We start from the raw sequence: 12,784 nt of genomic DNA on the forward strand, positions 1-12,784 counted from the left end.
CACTCAGTCTTTCTGTGGGTTCTACCCCTCTAAATTTTGGCCAGAGTCATAATTTGATGGCTTTTGGAGTTTTTTGGGAAAGCATTTTCTGGGATTTCCTGCTTTCAAACCACCATCTTGGCTCCTTCCCCAAAGTTAACTATATCTTACTAAAAATACCATAGACAATGAAATAATATCAATATTAAGCATATTTGCACTCAGTAGTATAGCATTCAAAATATTAGAGAAGTTAAGTAAGTTACCATAAGAAATAGATAGCAGGGCAGCTAGGTGGTGCAGTGGATAGAGCACCGGCCCTACCTGAGTTCAAATCTGTCCTCAGACACTTAATAATTACCTAGCTGTGTGGCCTTGGGCAAGCCACTTAACCCAATTTGGCTTGCAAAAAATCTAAAAAAAATAGATAGCAAAACTAAACAAGTGTGGGACACTCAACCTCCCTCTCTTAGAAATATATAAATCTAATCACAAAATAAATGAAAAAGAGTTAAAGAGAAGATACATATGTGGGGAAAAAACAGAATGGGAATAAAAGACAATATACCTTTTTTCAGTGTTATATGGCATCTACACAAAAAATGTATCATGATTTTAGGACATAAAAACCTCACACTCAAGTGCAGAAAACAGACAAATTTCAGGCATCCTTTTCAGATCATGTTGCAACAAAAATTATGTTTAAGGAAAGGTCATGGAAAGATAGAATAAAATTAACTGGAAACTAAATAAGTTAATGTAAAGAATGAGTTGATCAAGCAACAAAAAATAGAAACAATCAATACTATCATCAAAGAGAATAACAGTAATGAGACAACATTCAAGAACTTATATAATATAACCAAAGCAATTTTTAAAAGAAAAAATTTTTTTATCTCTAAATTCTTACATGATTAAAATAAAGAAAAGGGAGATAAATGAATTGAGTATGGAGTTAAAAATTTAAAAATAAAAATCAGCATTTAATTGATAATTGGAAATCCTAAAAACCAAAAGAGGCACTAATAAAATTAGATATAAGATCACATTTGAACTAATAAATAAAATTAAGAGCTGAGTTTTGATTAAACCAATTAAAATAACCAATAAAACCTTTAATTGAATTGTAAAAAATATTATATAAAACCTTTAGAGAAATAGGTAAAGAAGTTCTACCAAATTTCTTGATTCTTTGTGGCCAGGATTATTTCTCTGAAGTTTTATTTGAAATAATGGGGAATTAATCTCTTTTTATGCATATGCTTCTTGGTTATTTTTCAGTTCAAAATATATTTTTCTCATATTCAAAATCTTCTTCTGTTTCCTTGTATTTCTAAATTTAGTTTTTGATTTAAACTTTGATGAGTCAAATTCCACTACTCTACCTCTTAAATGATATGGGCAAACCTTGTGTGGTCCTGAGTAGAGTGACTAAGTTAAGGCCATAGCTTCTTTAGACTTTGTCTCTAATCTGTTCCCTAATGTGGTTCATATGATTGGGATTTGTTCCTATTGTGGCCAGGACATTCTGGGCAGCCTTGCACTGAATACTTCTCAAAGCCTGTCTCCTGTAGGGACTCAGAGTCATCCATGAATCTACTTCCTATTGTAAGATTTAGCTACTTTACATTTCCTTTCTACCTCTTCTAGTCTGTTTCTAGTCAAGATTATGGCAGTTTTTTGTGCAATTTGAAATTGGTGGTTGAATTTCAGAACTGATTCATTTTGTTTATCAGTAATCATTATCATTGCCTTTACCAATGTTATTTTTATTATAATAATTTCTTATGGCACACTTTTAGAGGTTTACTGAAAGCTTGTTGGGGTCCTGTAGTCTTCTGTGTACTAATGTTTCTATTTTCTGATCTTTCAAATCTTCATTCTAGCTTCTCTGTACCTTTTGCTTTTCTCTCAGAAACTATTACAAAGACATTCTAGAAGCCAGATTTCCATAATCACTAGATATTCTATTTTGGAGAGGCATTATTCATCTTCCTGGCTATAGCAATTCATAGTTACAATAAAATTAACAAATAATTATTAAACTCAATTCAATTCAAAACAATATGAGCTCAATATTTTACTATTCCTTTTGAGGATACCAAAGAAGGCGATTAGTCATTTATTATTCGAACATTATTGAGCACCTACAACATGCAAATCACTGTGGTCAGGAAATACAAGTGGGGATTGTTGCATTTATTTTAATAGTGATGCAGGGGAAGATGAAGAGAATTTGAATGTAACAGAAAGAATTTGGTTGGAGATGTAAACTGACTCTTGAGATGTAAATTGAATTGAAGTAGAGAATTATGATTGTAACAGAAATAATTGTAATCTTAGGTGGGGACCCTCTCCATTCTTAACTATTAATTCTTAATATAAAATTTGTAGCATGATCTCCTTGGGCTTTACCCTCTTCCTAATTTCCAGTACAGTATAGGGGAAGGGAGTTCACCTTTAGCCCTCTGGATGAGAGGCAAGGCATAAAAACCTGGGTTGGACCCTGGTTCAGGGCTGGCAGTCTTCTCTGCCCATGATCCAGCCAAGGATAAGGATACTTGACTATTCTTATCTCTCTCTCCCCCTTCCTATGTCTTGTAACCTTTTAAATAAATTTTTGTTTTATTCCACCCATGCTTTTCCAGTCTGAATAATGATTCCTCATAGGCAGAATCAAACCCAAGTAGCCAGAGGCTACATTTTGTTGACCAATGAAGGGATTCTTTCTGACCAGACTGGGGAATTGGATTGAGCTCCATAGATGAGAAGCAACACCCCCTCCTTTTTTTTAAATTCCTAGGTTTTTAGAAAAGCAGGAAAATTACTGGACCTCTAGCCCTCCTTCTGTGTTTACCTTTTTCTGGAAAATGGAAGAAGATTGAGTTTGTGGGTTGTCAGCAAAGCTGAGCCCATGTGGTGTTTCGCAGTAGCCCTGGTGTGGGCCTGCCTCTTTTTCAGACTGGAGGAATGGCAATTCTGAGGTGTGTTTGGTTTATACCCCGCTGTGAGTGAGGGTTGTTAAGGAAGGGCATTTAGCATATGTCCAATTGACATGTTTGCCTACCTATAAATTGAAAGAGAATTAAAATATGAGAGAAAATCTAGTACCAATACTTCTCTCCCAGCTGTGTGCTTGCTCCTTGGAAGGAATTAGATTTGACAATAGCAAAACATCTGAGCTCCTGGAAATTATCCTTGAGTGGTACTTTCATTCTCTCTTTCTCTCTCCTTGAAATGCTCTCTCATTCTCTGCCACCCCCAGCCTCTGCAGAGGTGGGGGGGGGGAGAAGGGAATTCTTCCTTTTTTAGAACTTCAAAACACAAACCTATGAAACAAACAGATAAAATGCATGCTTCACAACAGGAAGGGTAAGACCCCCCCCCCAAGCTTTTTTTTAATAAAAACAGGGGACCCCCATGCCTTCTTCCTAATTTGGGGAGGAGATGGGTTTGTGCAATGACCACATTTTTTTCTTAGACTACAGGTGTTTATCAATTCCAAGCCGAATTTAGCTGGGTTGAGAAAGCCCCACCCTTGGGAGGGGAAAGGGGAAATGGGAAATGGGAAGAATAATTGGGAAGCCTTTTGGTCAATTAGTTAAAAAGGGGAAGATAACTTTTTCTGGGACTAGGAGATTCAGATTTCATCTTTAAATTAAGCCTGTGTTAATAACTAATATTTCTATAATAGAATAACTGGATTTGAAATTTATAAAGTTACTTAAGAATGCCTTCAATTTTAACTATTGTTTGGTGATTTCAAATCTTAATGAATATACATATAAGAGGATCCTCAAGAAATTTTGATAGATTTTAAAAATAATATTTTTGACTGGTCTTAATTGATACATTGAAAAATATACAAAGTAAATATAAATATAAGTGTGTATATGTGTGTATTCACATCTTTCTACCGGCCTGAAGAGGTGGGAAAATGTTTCTGTATTCTGAGATCTGGTACTGACCTGGGTATCAATCTCAGCTTGACAAATTTGATACAAAAGAGTTGCATCTAAACTCCTGTGTATGTGTGTGTGCAATTCAGAAATTGTTACAGCTGCCTGAGTTAAATGTTACTGATTTTAGTTTGAGTTTTGAATTTAATTGCTTAAAAGGTCTAACTTTAAGGAATTAATGAAGTTGGGATCTGAGTCTATCCACTTATACGATTTGAAAGGTTATAAGTGGCAAAGTCTGAAATGATTTCAGCTGTGAGCTAAGTTTTTGTTGCCCTAATATATTGATTGAAGGCTATATTCAACTTAGGTTAATGGAGACTTTAAAGTTTAATAAATTCAGACGCCCTGCCCTCAAGAAGCTTTGAAAAGAGTGCAGGAAGGCCTTTGATAGGAAAAGAAACTATCTGAAAGCTAAATGTGAATAATTTAGTCGCCCAAGTTTTGTAACGTGTATTGAAAATTTGTGTGTGTGTGTGTGTGTGTGTTATTAAGAAGGAAAATACAATTGGGATAAATTGTATGTCAAGGAATTTGGAAATATTGAATCATTATTTACTAATTTCTTTTGGGAAAGAGAGTGCATTAAATTTTGTAATCTGGTTTTGTTTTGATGTTAAATCAATATTGATAACTGTCAACACACAAGGTCTTTTGTTGGTAAAGGAAGAAAATTTGTAATCTTTGTGTCATATAGCATATATTTATGGAAGTTAATATCTACATGTACATATATAGTATATATACACATATATGTATTTATCAGTTATGTGATATTCTCTTGTAACTTCAAAGAAATACTAACAGTGTTTGGTTCTCTTGTGAACATGTAAGCTATTTGAATAGTGTAATGTTAAAGACTGGAATTAACCTGTGATTGTTTTGAAGGGGTGGTCTAACGGTTTTAAAAATTCTGCAAGTAATTTGTATTCTGAAGATGGCTAGTAGTTAAAAGTTTATAGAAATGTCTAGCTATATATGTTAAACTTGGACTAAACTGGTTATTTGCTTGAAGGGGAAAGCATCTATGTATCATGAGGAAGATAAAATAATGGTGATAATTTGAGATTTTCTCTGTGGCAATCTCTAGTTGTTATGTGAGAAGTATGGAGATGATGGGCAACCTTCTAGTCAGAAGGAGATGTTTAGTTCTTTTAAACCTAGTTAATAACTAAATGGGTTCATTGCAAAAAGTTGATTTTGTTAAAAATACATATAATATGAATTAGAATTTTTGTTTTTAGACCTCAAAATCTGTTTATTGCATTTCATTTGCAGCACCGTCCTTAGCTACATGAGCAACAATTGAATTATGACTTTTTCCCCTGGATCTCTTATACCAAATTACAGCCAGGAACACTCTTGGTTTTCCTTAGTGCTCAAGCCACTTGATTCTCTGGTTTAGGTAATTGCTATATTACAACATATTGATGTGCCTGGCATCAGGTATAATAAAATAGAAAAAACATATGCCAGTGAAGCCATTTAGCCCTATGGGGTTTGATGTTCAGATAGAATAAATGACCTTTGAAAGAACGACCCTAACCTCAACTAGGGTAGGATTCTTTTAAAAGTTCCCTCACCTGGCCCATTGAAAAATATTGTCTGTATAACAGAACACGTCCTCTTGTCTCTCCTCTGTAATAGTAAATTGCCTTATCATTCCAGGTGCATCATAATTAAGCATGAGAGTGTACCAGTGGATCAGGATAATGCCTATTGGCATATTTAACAGCTTTAAAGGAGAGATCCTTTCTTCAACTAGAATTTTTGTTCATTCTAAACATGACCAAAGCAAAATAGAAAATTTTGTTGGAAATTACTTTTTTGGAAATGTGCAGTTTTCAAAATGCTTTTTCAGTATATTTGTTTATACTATTGGAGCTTTTGTTTTCAACTTATGTTGTATCCATCAACAAATCTGTGTTATATTGGAACCCATGATCTTATAAAAGAAATTTTGATACTGTCTTAGGATTACAAAGTATAATTCTTACCCTTTATATACCTTCTAGCTTTTTCTTAAATTATTAGACCTCTGTTAAATAGCCTTTTTGTTACAATATCTCTGGATTTTGCTTGCTCAATTTTTTCCCTTGAGTTTTAAGGTCTTTCTTAGCTGTATAGCTCCAAAACCAGCCTCTACAGGATACCAACCGGCTGTGCCAGCTAATCATTCCCTGGACCCTGCCTCAATGAAGCCCTTGCTGTAATACATTCATCTCCAAATGGACTCTGAAAGGCCCAGAAGATCCTTGTCCTAAAATGATTGAGGGAGGAATGATGCAGGCAAAGATGAAGAGAATTTGAATGTAACAGAAAGAATTTGGGTGAAGATGTAAATTGACTCTTGAGATGTAAATTGACTTGAAGTAGAGAATTATGATTATAAGAGAAATAATTGTAATCTTAGGTGGGGACCCTCTCCATTCTTAACTATTATTGCTTAATATAAAATTTGTAGCCTGATCTCCTTGGGTTTACCCTCTCCTAATTTCCAGTCCAGTAGAGGGGAAGGGAGTTCACCTTTTGCCCTCTGGATGAGAGGCAAGGCATAAAAACCTGGGTTGGACCCTGGTTCAGAGCTGACAGTCTTCTCTGACCATGACCCAGCCAAGGATGCTTGGCTGTTCTTTTCTCTCTCTCTCTCTCTCTCTCTCTCTCTCTCTCTCTCTCTCTCTCTCTCTCTGTCTCTCTGTCTCTCTCTCTGTCTCTCTCTCTGTCTCTCTCTGTCTCTCTCTGTCTCTCTCTCTCTCTCTCTCTCTCTCTCTCTCTCTCTCTCTCTCTCTCCTTTCCTATGTTTTGTAACCTTTTTTGTTTTATTTCCACCCATGCTTTTCCGGTCTGAATAATGATTCCTCATAGGCAGAATGGAACCCAAGGAGCCAGCAGCTATAATAGTAATACCATGATCCTATAAGATACAGTGCCTGAAAAATAGTAGTCATTTAATAAATAGTCATTTACTGGCATTTGATTGGTACCAGATTCATCTACTTTTTCTCCATCCCACCTTTATATTTATTGCTGCTGAAATTAGAGTAGATACTAGCTTTTCCTTTTCTAATATTATGCATATTTAAAATCTTTCCACAGTGTTTTTTTTTTTTTGTGGTAAAGCACATTCTAGTACAATTTGGAGGAATAAAAGTTCTGTATCTACTACTGAAACAGCCACCAGATTACAACTCCAAAAGTTATATCACTTTTTAAAAATTTCAAATTTTAAGAAACCAATTTTAATTTGCATTGTTTTTTGCTATTTTTATAATTCTTTTTCCAAATGAGATACAGCAAGACATGAGAGTTTTAGATTTGGAGCTGAAAAGGCTCTGTTCTTCTTCTCTGATGTATAAACTTGAGTAAGTAATTTTTTTAATGTTTGTCTGTCCTTTTTGAAGACCATGATATTAGGGAAGTGATGCCATGACAAGCATATAAATTGGATATGAGTGGGGGGGTGCTATGCTAAGTCACCAGCCTCACTTTCTCCTCAGAGTCATCTGAATCCATGACCAGATAGGAATCAGGACAACTGGAAATGGCCCTGGATGTGGGACAACCAGGGTTAAGTACTTTGCCTAAGGTCACATAGAATGTGATTGGAACTGGATTGGAACTCCTGTCATCCTTCTGGTTCCAAGACTAGTGCTCTATCCACTGTGTCAGTAATTTAATCTCTCAAACTTAACATAAAACTCGAGGTTTCTAAAGGGCTTTGGTGGAAGTTGTTTTACTCAAAGGTTATTTTTCTATACCAGTAAGAACATAGGTTCATGTTCCCAAATCTTTGCTTATTACAATTATTTATATATAAGAATTTTTCATCAACTTGCATTGATTGTAAAAAAGTAGTTTTGTGTGTATGTTTCAGTGTGTGGGTTTTGTTTGTGGACAAAAAGCACTAAACCTAGAGTCAAGATGGGTTCAAATTCTGACATTTACTTCTTGCCAGAAGTAAATCTGATATAGACATGACAATGAGCTTCTTCAGATGAAAAATACTGGAACTGGACTCAATGAACTTCAAGGTTTGTTCCAGTTTTAAATTCTTATTCTTTTTTTTCAACTACACCTAGAAACTGTGTCTTAATTATTTTACCATAATCCATTGCTTGTTTTTTGACCCAATAAATGACAGATAAATGAATATCAGATCTAATTGAATGGAATTTGTGGACTCTTGGTACAATCATCCATGCTAGAGATAATAAGAGTGTTTCTAAATATCTCCTACCTTTACTATTTCTATGGGTCTTTTGTTCTTGCTCATCTCTTTGCATATTCACTACACCAGTACCCTCCTTTGATGTAGTATTATTATCTTCTGCAGAAATCATTATGAGTTTCTTTTTCTAGAGGTGGTTTTCACCTGAAAAACAAAACAAACAAAGAATCATGCATACATAATAACCAAAAATTAGTTTTTCAAATATTGTTATATATTCTTCTATTTTTCTCTAAATTAGAGTCCACATTACTAAGAACACTATTTCATTGATATGTGTAGTTTAGATTACTTTTGGTAGGCATATAGGTTATGCATGTGTTGTCATGCAAAACATTTCTATAACAGTCATACTCTGAAACAAATCAGGGCAAAATAGAGAAAAAATCTCAAGAAAAATAATGTAAAAAAATCCTTCAGTCTGTATTCAGAAATCATCAGTTCATTCTCATTCTTCATCATTAGTCCTACAGAGTTGTGCTGGATCATTGTATTACTGAGAAGAGTTAAGTTATTTACAATTTTTGCTGTTATTTTGTACTTAGTACATTTCACTTTGGTTAAGTTCAGTAAGTCTTTCTAGGTTTTTTCTAAAAGCATCCTGCTTATCATTTCTTATAGCACAATAATATCATAATCAAATATCACAATTTGTTCAGCCAGTTGATTATTATATTGATAGGCATCCCTTCAATTTCCAATTCTTTGCCACTTAAAAAGAGCTGCAGTAAATATTTTTGTACACATAAATCCTTTTCCTTTTCCTTTTCTTTAAATCTCATTTGGGATACAGACCTAATTCTGGTATTGCTTGCTCAAAGAGGTATTAAAACCCTTTGAGCATAATTTCAAATTGCTCTACAGAATAGTTGAATCAGTACACAATTCCATCAACAATGCATTAGAGATTCATTTTTTCTACATCCCGTCCAACATTTGTCATTTTTCCTTCACCATTATTAGCCAAACTAATAGGTATGAGGAAGTACCTCAGAATAGCTTCAATTTGCTTTTCTCCAATCAATAGTGAGTTAGAGAATCTTTTCATATCATTATAGATAACTGATTTCTTCATCTGAAAACTTCATATCTTTTAATCATTTCTCAACTGGGAAATGACTTTTATGTTTATAAATTGTCAATTCCATTATGTTTGAGAAATGAGTCCATTATAAGAGAAATTTCCTTAACTTTTTCCATAGTTACTATTACTAACTGTATTTCCCTCATTCTATTCACCCCCAGTACTCTATTTTCTCCTTTCACTCTGACCCTGTTCAAAAGTGTGAAAAAGGAGGCAGAGTCAAGATGGCAGAGTAAAGACAGAGACTTGCCCAAGTTCTCCCCTACACAACTTCAAATACTTTTAAGTAAATTGACTTTAACCAATTTTGAGAGTGACTGAACCCATGAAAAGATTTAGCGACGCAATTTTCCTACCCATGACAAAATGGAAGATCATTGGGATGGGTCTGCTGCAACAGGGTGAGAGGGAAGCACAAAGCCAAATGGATCTTTCTGGAATGAGCTGGTCTCAGCCATCCAGGAACAGGAAGCCAGGTAACTGGATCAGTGGCATAAATGTTTCCAGGACTCTCAGTCAAGGGATGAAAAGGGAGTCAGAAGGAGACAACACAGATCTCTTTGCTATTACATGGCAGGACTCTGTTGCTTTGTCCATTCTAAGATCCAGCTCACAGTCTGGGGACTCAGTCTTAGGCAAAGGAGCAGAAATACAATAGAGCTCATTGCCCTAGTAGAGCAGGATCTCTCCTCACAATTCCATGGCAGGAAGGAGTGCTTGTGGCCATCCACAGACCAGAACATGGGCTAGAAAAGTAATCATAAGCTCTCATAAGATCTTAGAAGAATTTAAAACTTGCAGGTCCCTAGAAGTATGTTTGAAAACAGCTGCAAAACCTCAAAAACTTGGGCAGTAAGTCCTACATGCTGGAAGCAGACTCCACTTTAACAAAGAGTTAAAATAAACCATAGAATGGGGAAAGGAACAAGCCACAGAAGGAAAAAAATCTAACTATTAGCAAACTTGGTATTTTTTATTGATTTTTTTGTTTTTGTTTTGTTTTTGTTTTTGAAAGGTCACAATATACACTCTGAAGAAGATAACAAATTCAAAACTTCTACACCCCAAACCTCTGAGAAAAATATGAACTGGTTTCAGGCCATGGAAGAGCTCAAAAGAAATTTGAAAATTAAGTAAGGGAGGTAAAGGAAAAATTGGGAAGAGAAATTAGAGAAATTGTGTGAAAATCATGAAAATTGACTCAGCAGCTTAATAAAGAATATAGAAAATAATGCTGAAGAAAATAACCAGATTAGGACAAATGAGAAAAGAGAAGAGATCCAAAAAAAGTCAATAAGGAGAAGAATTTCTTAAAAACCAGAATTTGTCAAATTTCTGGAAAAGGAGATACAAAAACTCACTAAAGAAATTATTTCCTTGAAATATAGAAGCAATATATAAAACAAAAGGAAGCTGATGACTTTATGAGAAATCAAGAAATGGTAAAAGAGTACCAAAGGGATGAAAAATTAAAGGAAAATGTGAAATTTCTCATTAGAAAAACAACGATTCTGAAAAACAGGTTCTAATTTAAAAATTAATGAGCTAACTGAAAGCCATTTCCCAAGAGAGAACCTGGACATGATTTTTCGAGAAAATTACTAAGGAAAACTACCCTGATATCCTAGAAGCAGAGAGTTAAATAGAATCCATTCATCACCACCTGAAAGTATCCCCAAATGAACCCTGCCAGGAATATTATAGTCAAGTTTCAGAGCTTCCACATCAAGGAGAAAATATTGCAAGCAGTCAGAAATATTGTGAAATTGCAGTCAGGATAAGACAAGATTTAGCAACTTCTACATTACAGGATTTTGGGACTTGGAATATGATATTCTGGAAGTCAAAAGAGTTTGGATTACAATCAAGAATCAACTACTCAGGGGGCAGCTAGGTGGAGCAGTGGATAGAGCACCGGCCCTGGAGTCAGGATCACCTGAGTTCAAATCCGGCCTCAGACACTTAATATTTACCTAGCTGTGTGCCCTTGGGCAAGCCACTTAACCGCATTGCCTTGTAAAAACTAAAAAAAAAAAAAAAAAATCAACTATCCAGCAAAACTGAACATACCCTTTTTTTATTTTATTTTATTTTTTAGGTTTTTGCAAGGCAAATGGGGTTAAGCAGCTTGCCCAGTGCCACCCAGCTAGATAATTACTAAGTATCTGAGACCGGATTTGAACCCAGGTACTCCTGACTCCAGGGCCGGTGCTCTACCCACTGTACCACCTAGCCACCCCCATACTCTTTTTTTTAAAGAAAGATTTTATTTATTTTGAGTTTTACAATTTTCCCCCCATTCTTGCTTCCCTCCCCCACCCCCACAGAAGGCATTCTGTTAGTGTTTACATTGGTTCCATGTTATACATTGATCTCAATTGAATATGATGACAGAGAAATCATATCCTTAAGGAAGAAAAATAAAGTATGAGATAGTAAAATTACATAACAGTATAATGCTTCCCCCCCCCCCAATTTGATGGTAACGGTCTTTGGTCTTTTTTTAAGGTCCATAATTCCTCCTCTGGATATAGATGGTATTCTCCATTGCAGATAGATCAAAATTGTCTCTGGTTGTTGCACTGAAGGATAAGCAAGTCCATCAGGGTTGATAATCACCCACATATTGCTGTTAGGGTGTACAATGATTTTCTGGTTCTGTTCATCTTGCTCAGCATTAGTTCATGCAAATCTTTCCAGGATTCCCTGAATTCCCATCCCTCATGGTTTCTAATAGAACAATAGTGTTCCATGACAGACATATACCACAGTTTCTTGAGCCATTCCCCAATTGAAGGGCATTCCCTTAATTTCCAAGTTTTTTCCACCACAAACAGGGCTGCTATAAATATTTTTGTACAAGTGATGTTTTAACTCTTTTTTATCATCTCTTCAGGGTATAGTCCCAGTAGTGTTATTGCTGGGTCAAAGGGTATGCACATTTTTGTGTCCCTTTGGGCATAATCTCAAATTGTTATACAGAATGGTCGGATGAGTTCACAGCTCCACCAACAATGTATTAGTGTCCCAGATTTCCCACATTCCTTCCAACATTGATCTTTGTCCTTTCTGGTCATATTGGCCAGTCGAAGAGGTGTGTTTGGTGATATCTCAGAGATGCTTTAATTTGCATTTCTCTAACAAGTAATGATTTGGAGCAATTTTTCATATGACTATGGATTGCTTTGATTTCCTCAGCTGTAAATTGCCTTTGCATATCCTTTGACCAGTTTTCAAATGGGGAATGGCTTGTTTTTTTGAAAATTTGACTCATTTCTCTGTATATGTTAGAAATGAGTCCTTTTGTCAGAAATACTAGTTGTAAAAAATTGTTTCCCAGTTCACTACAATTCTTTTGAACTTGGTTGTAGTGGTTTTGTCTGTGCAAAAGCTTTTTAATTTAATGTAGTCAGAATTATCTAGTTTGTTTTGAATCATATGCTCTAATTCTTGGTTATAAACTGTTTCCCTTTCCATAGATTTGACAAGTAGACTAGTCCTTGATCTTCTAGTTTGCTTATAATATTGCTTTTA

At 35.1% G+C, this 12,784-nt stretch overlaps 1 protein-coding gene across 2 annotated transcripts in view; it reads right to left on the reverse strand.

The window, feature by feature from the left end:
• The window catches only part of LOC141508537 (sodium-dependent phosphate transport protein 3-like), a 113,588-nt gene that overhangs the window by 58,938 nt on the left and 41,866 nt on the right, over positions 1 to 12,784 (reverse strand). For both annotated transcript variants that reach the window (XM_074217233.1, XM_074217235.1), the window contains exon 2: positions 8,176 to 8,310. In XM_074217233.1, the coding sequence (XP_074073334.1) occupies positions 8,176 to 8,278 (103 nt within the window). In that variant the 5' untranslated portion in view covers positions 8,279 to 8,310. The remainder of the gene's footprint in view (positions 1 to 8,175; positions 8,311 to 12,784) is intronic.

This window comes from Macrotis lagotis, chromosome 1 (genome assembly GCF_037893015.1).
Source record: "Macrotis lagotis isolate mMagLag1 chromosome 1, bilby.v1.9.chrom.fasta, whole genome shotgun sequence".
Lineage (NCBI taxonomy): Eukaryota > Metazoa > Chordata > Mammalia > Peramelemorphia > Peramelidae > Macrotis > Macrotis lagotis.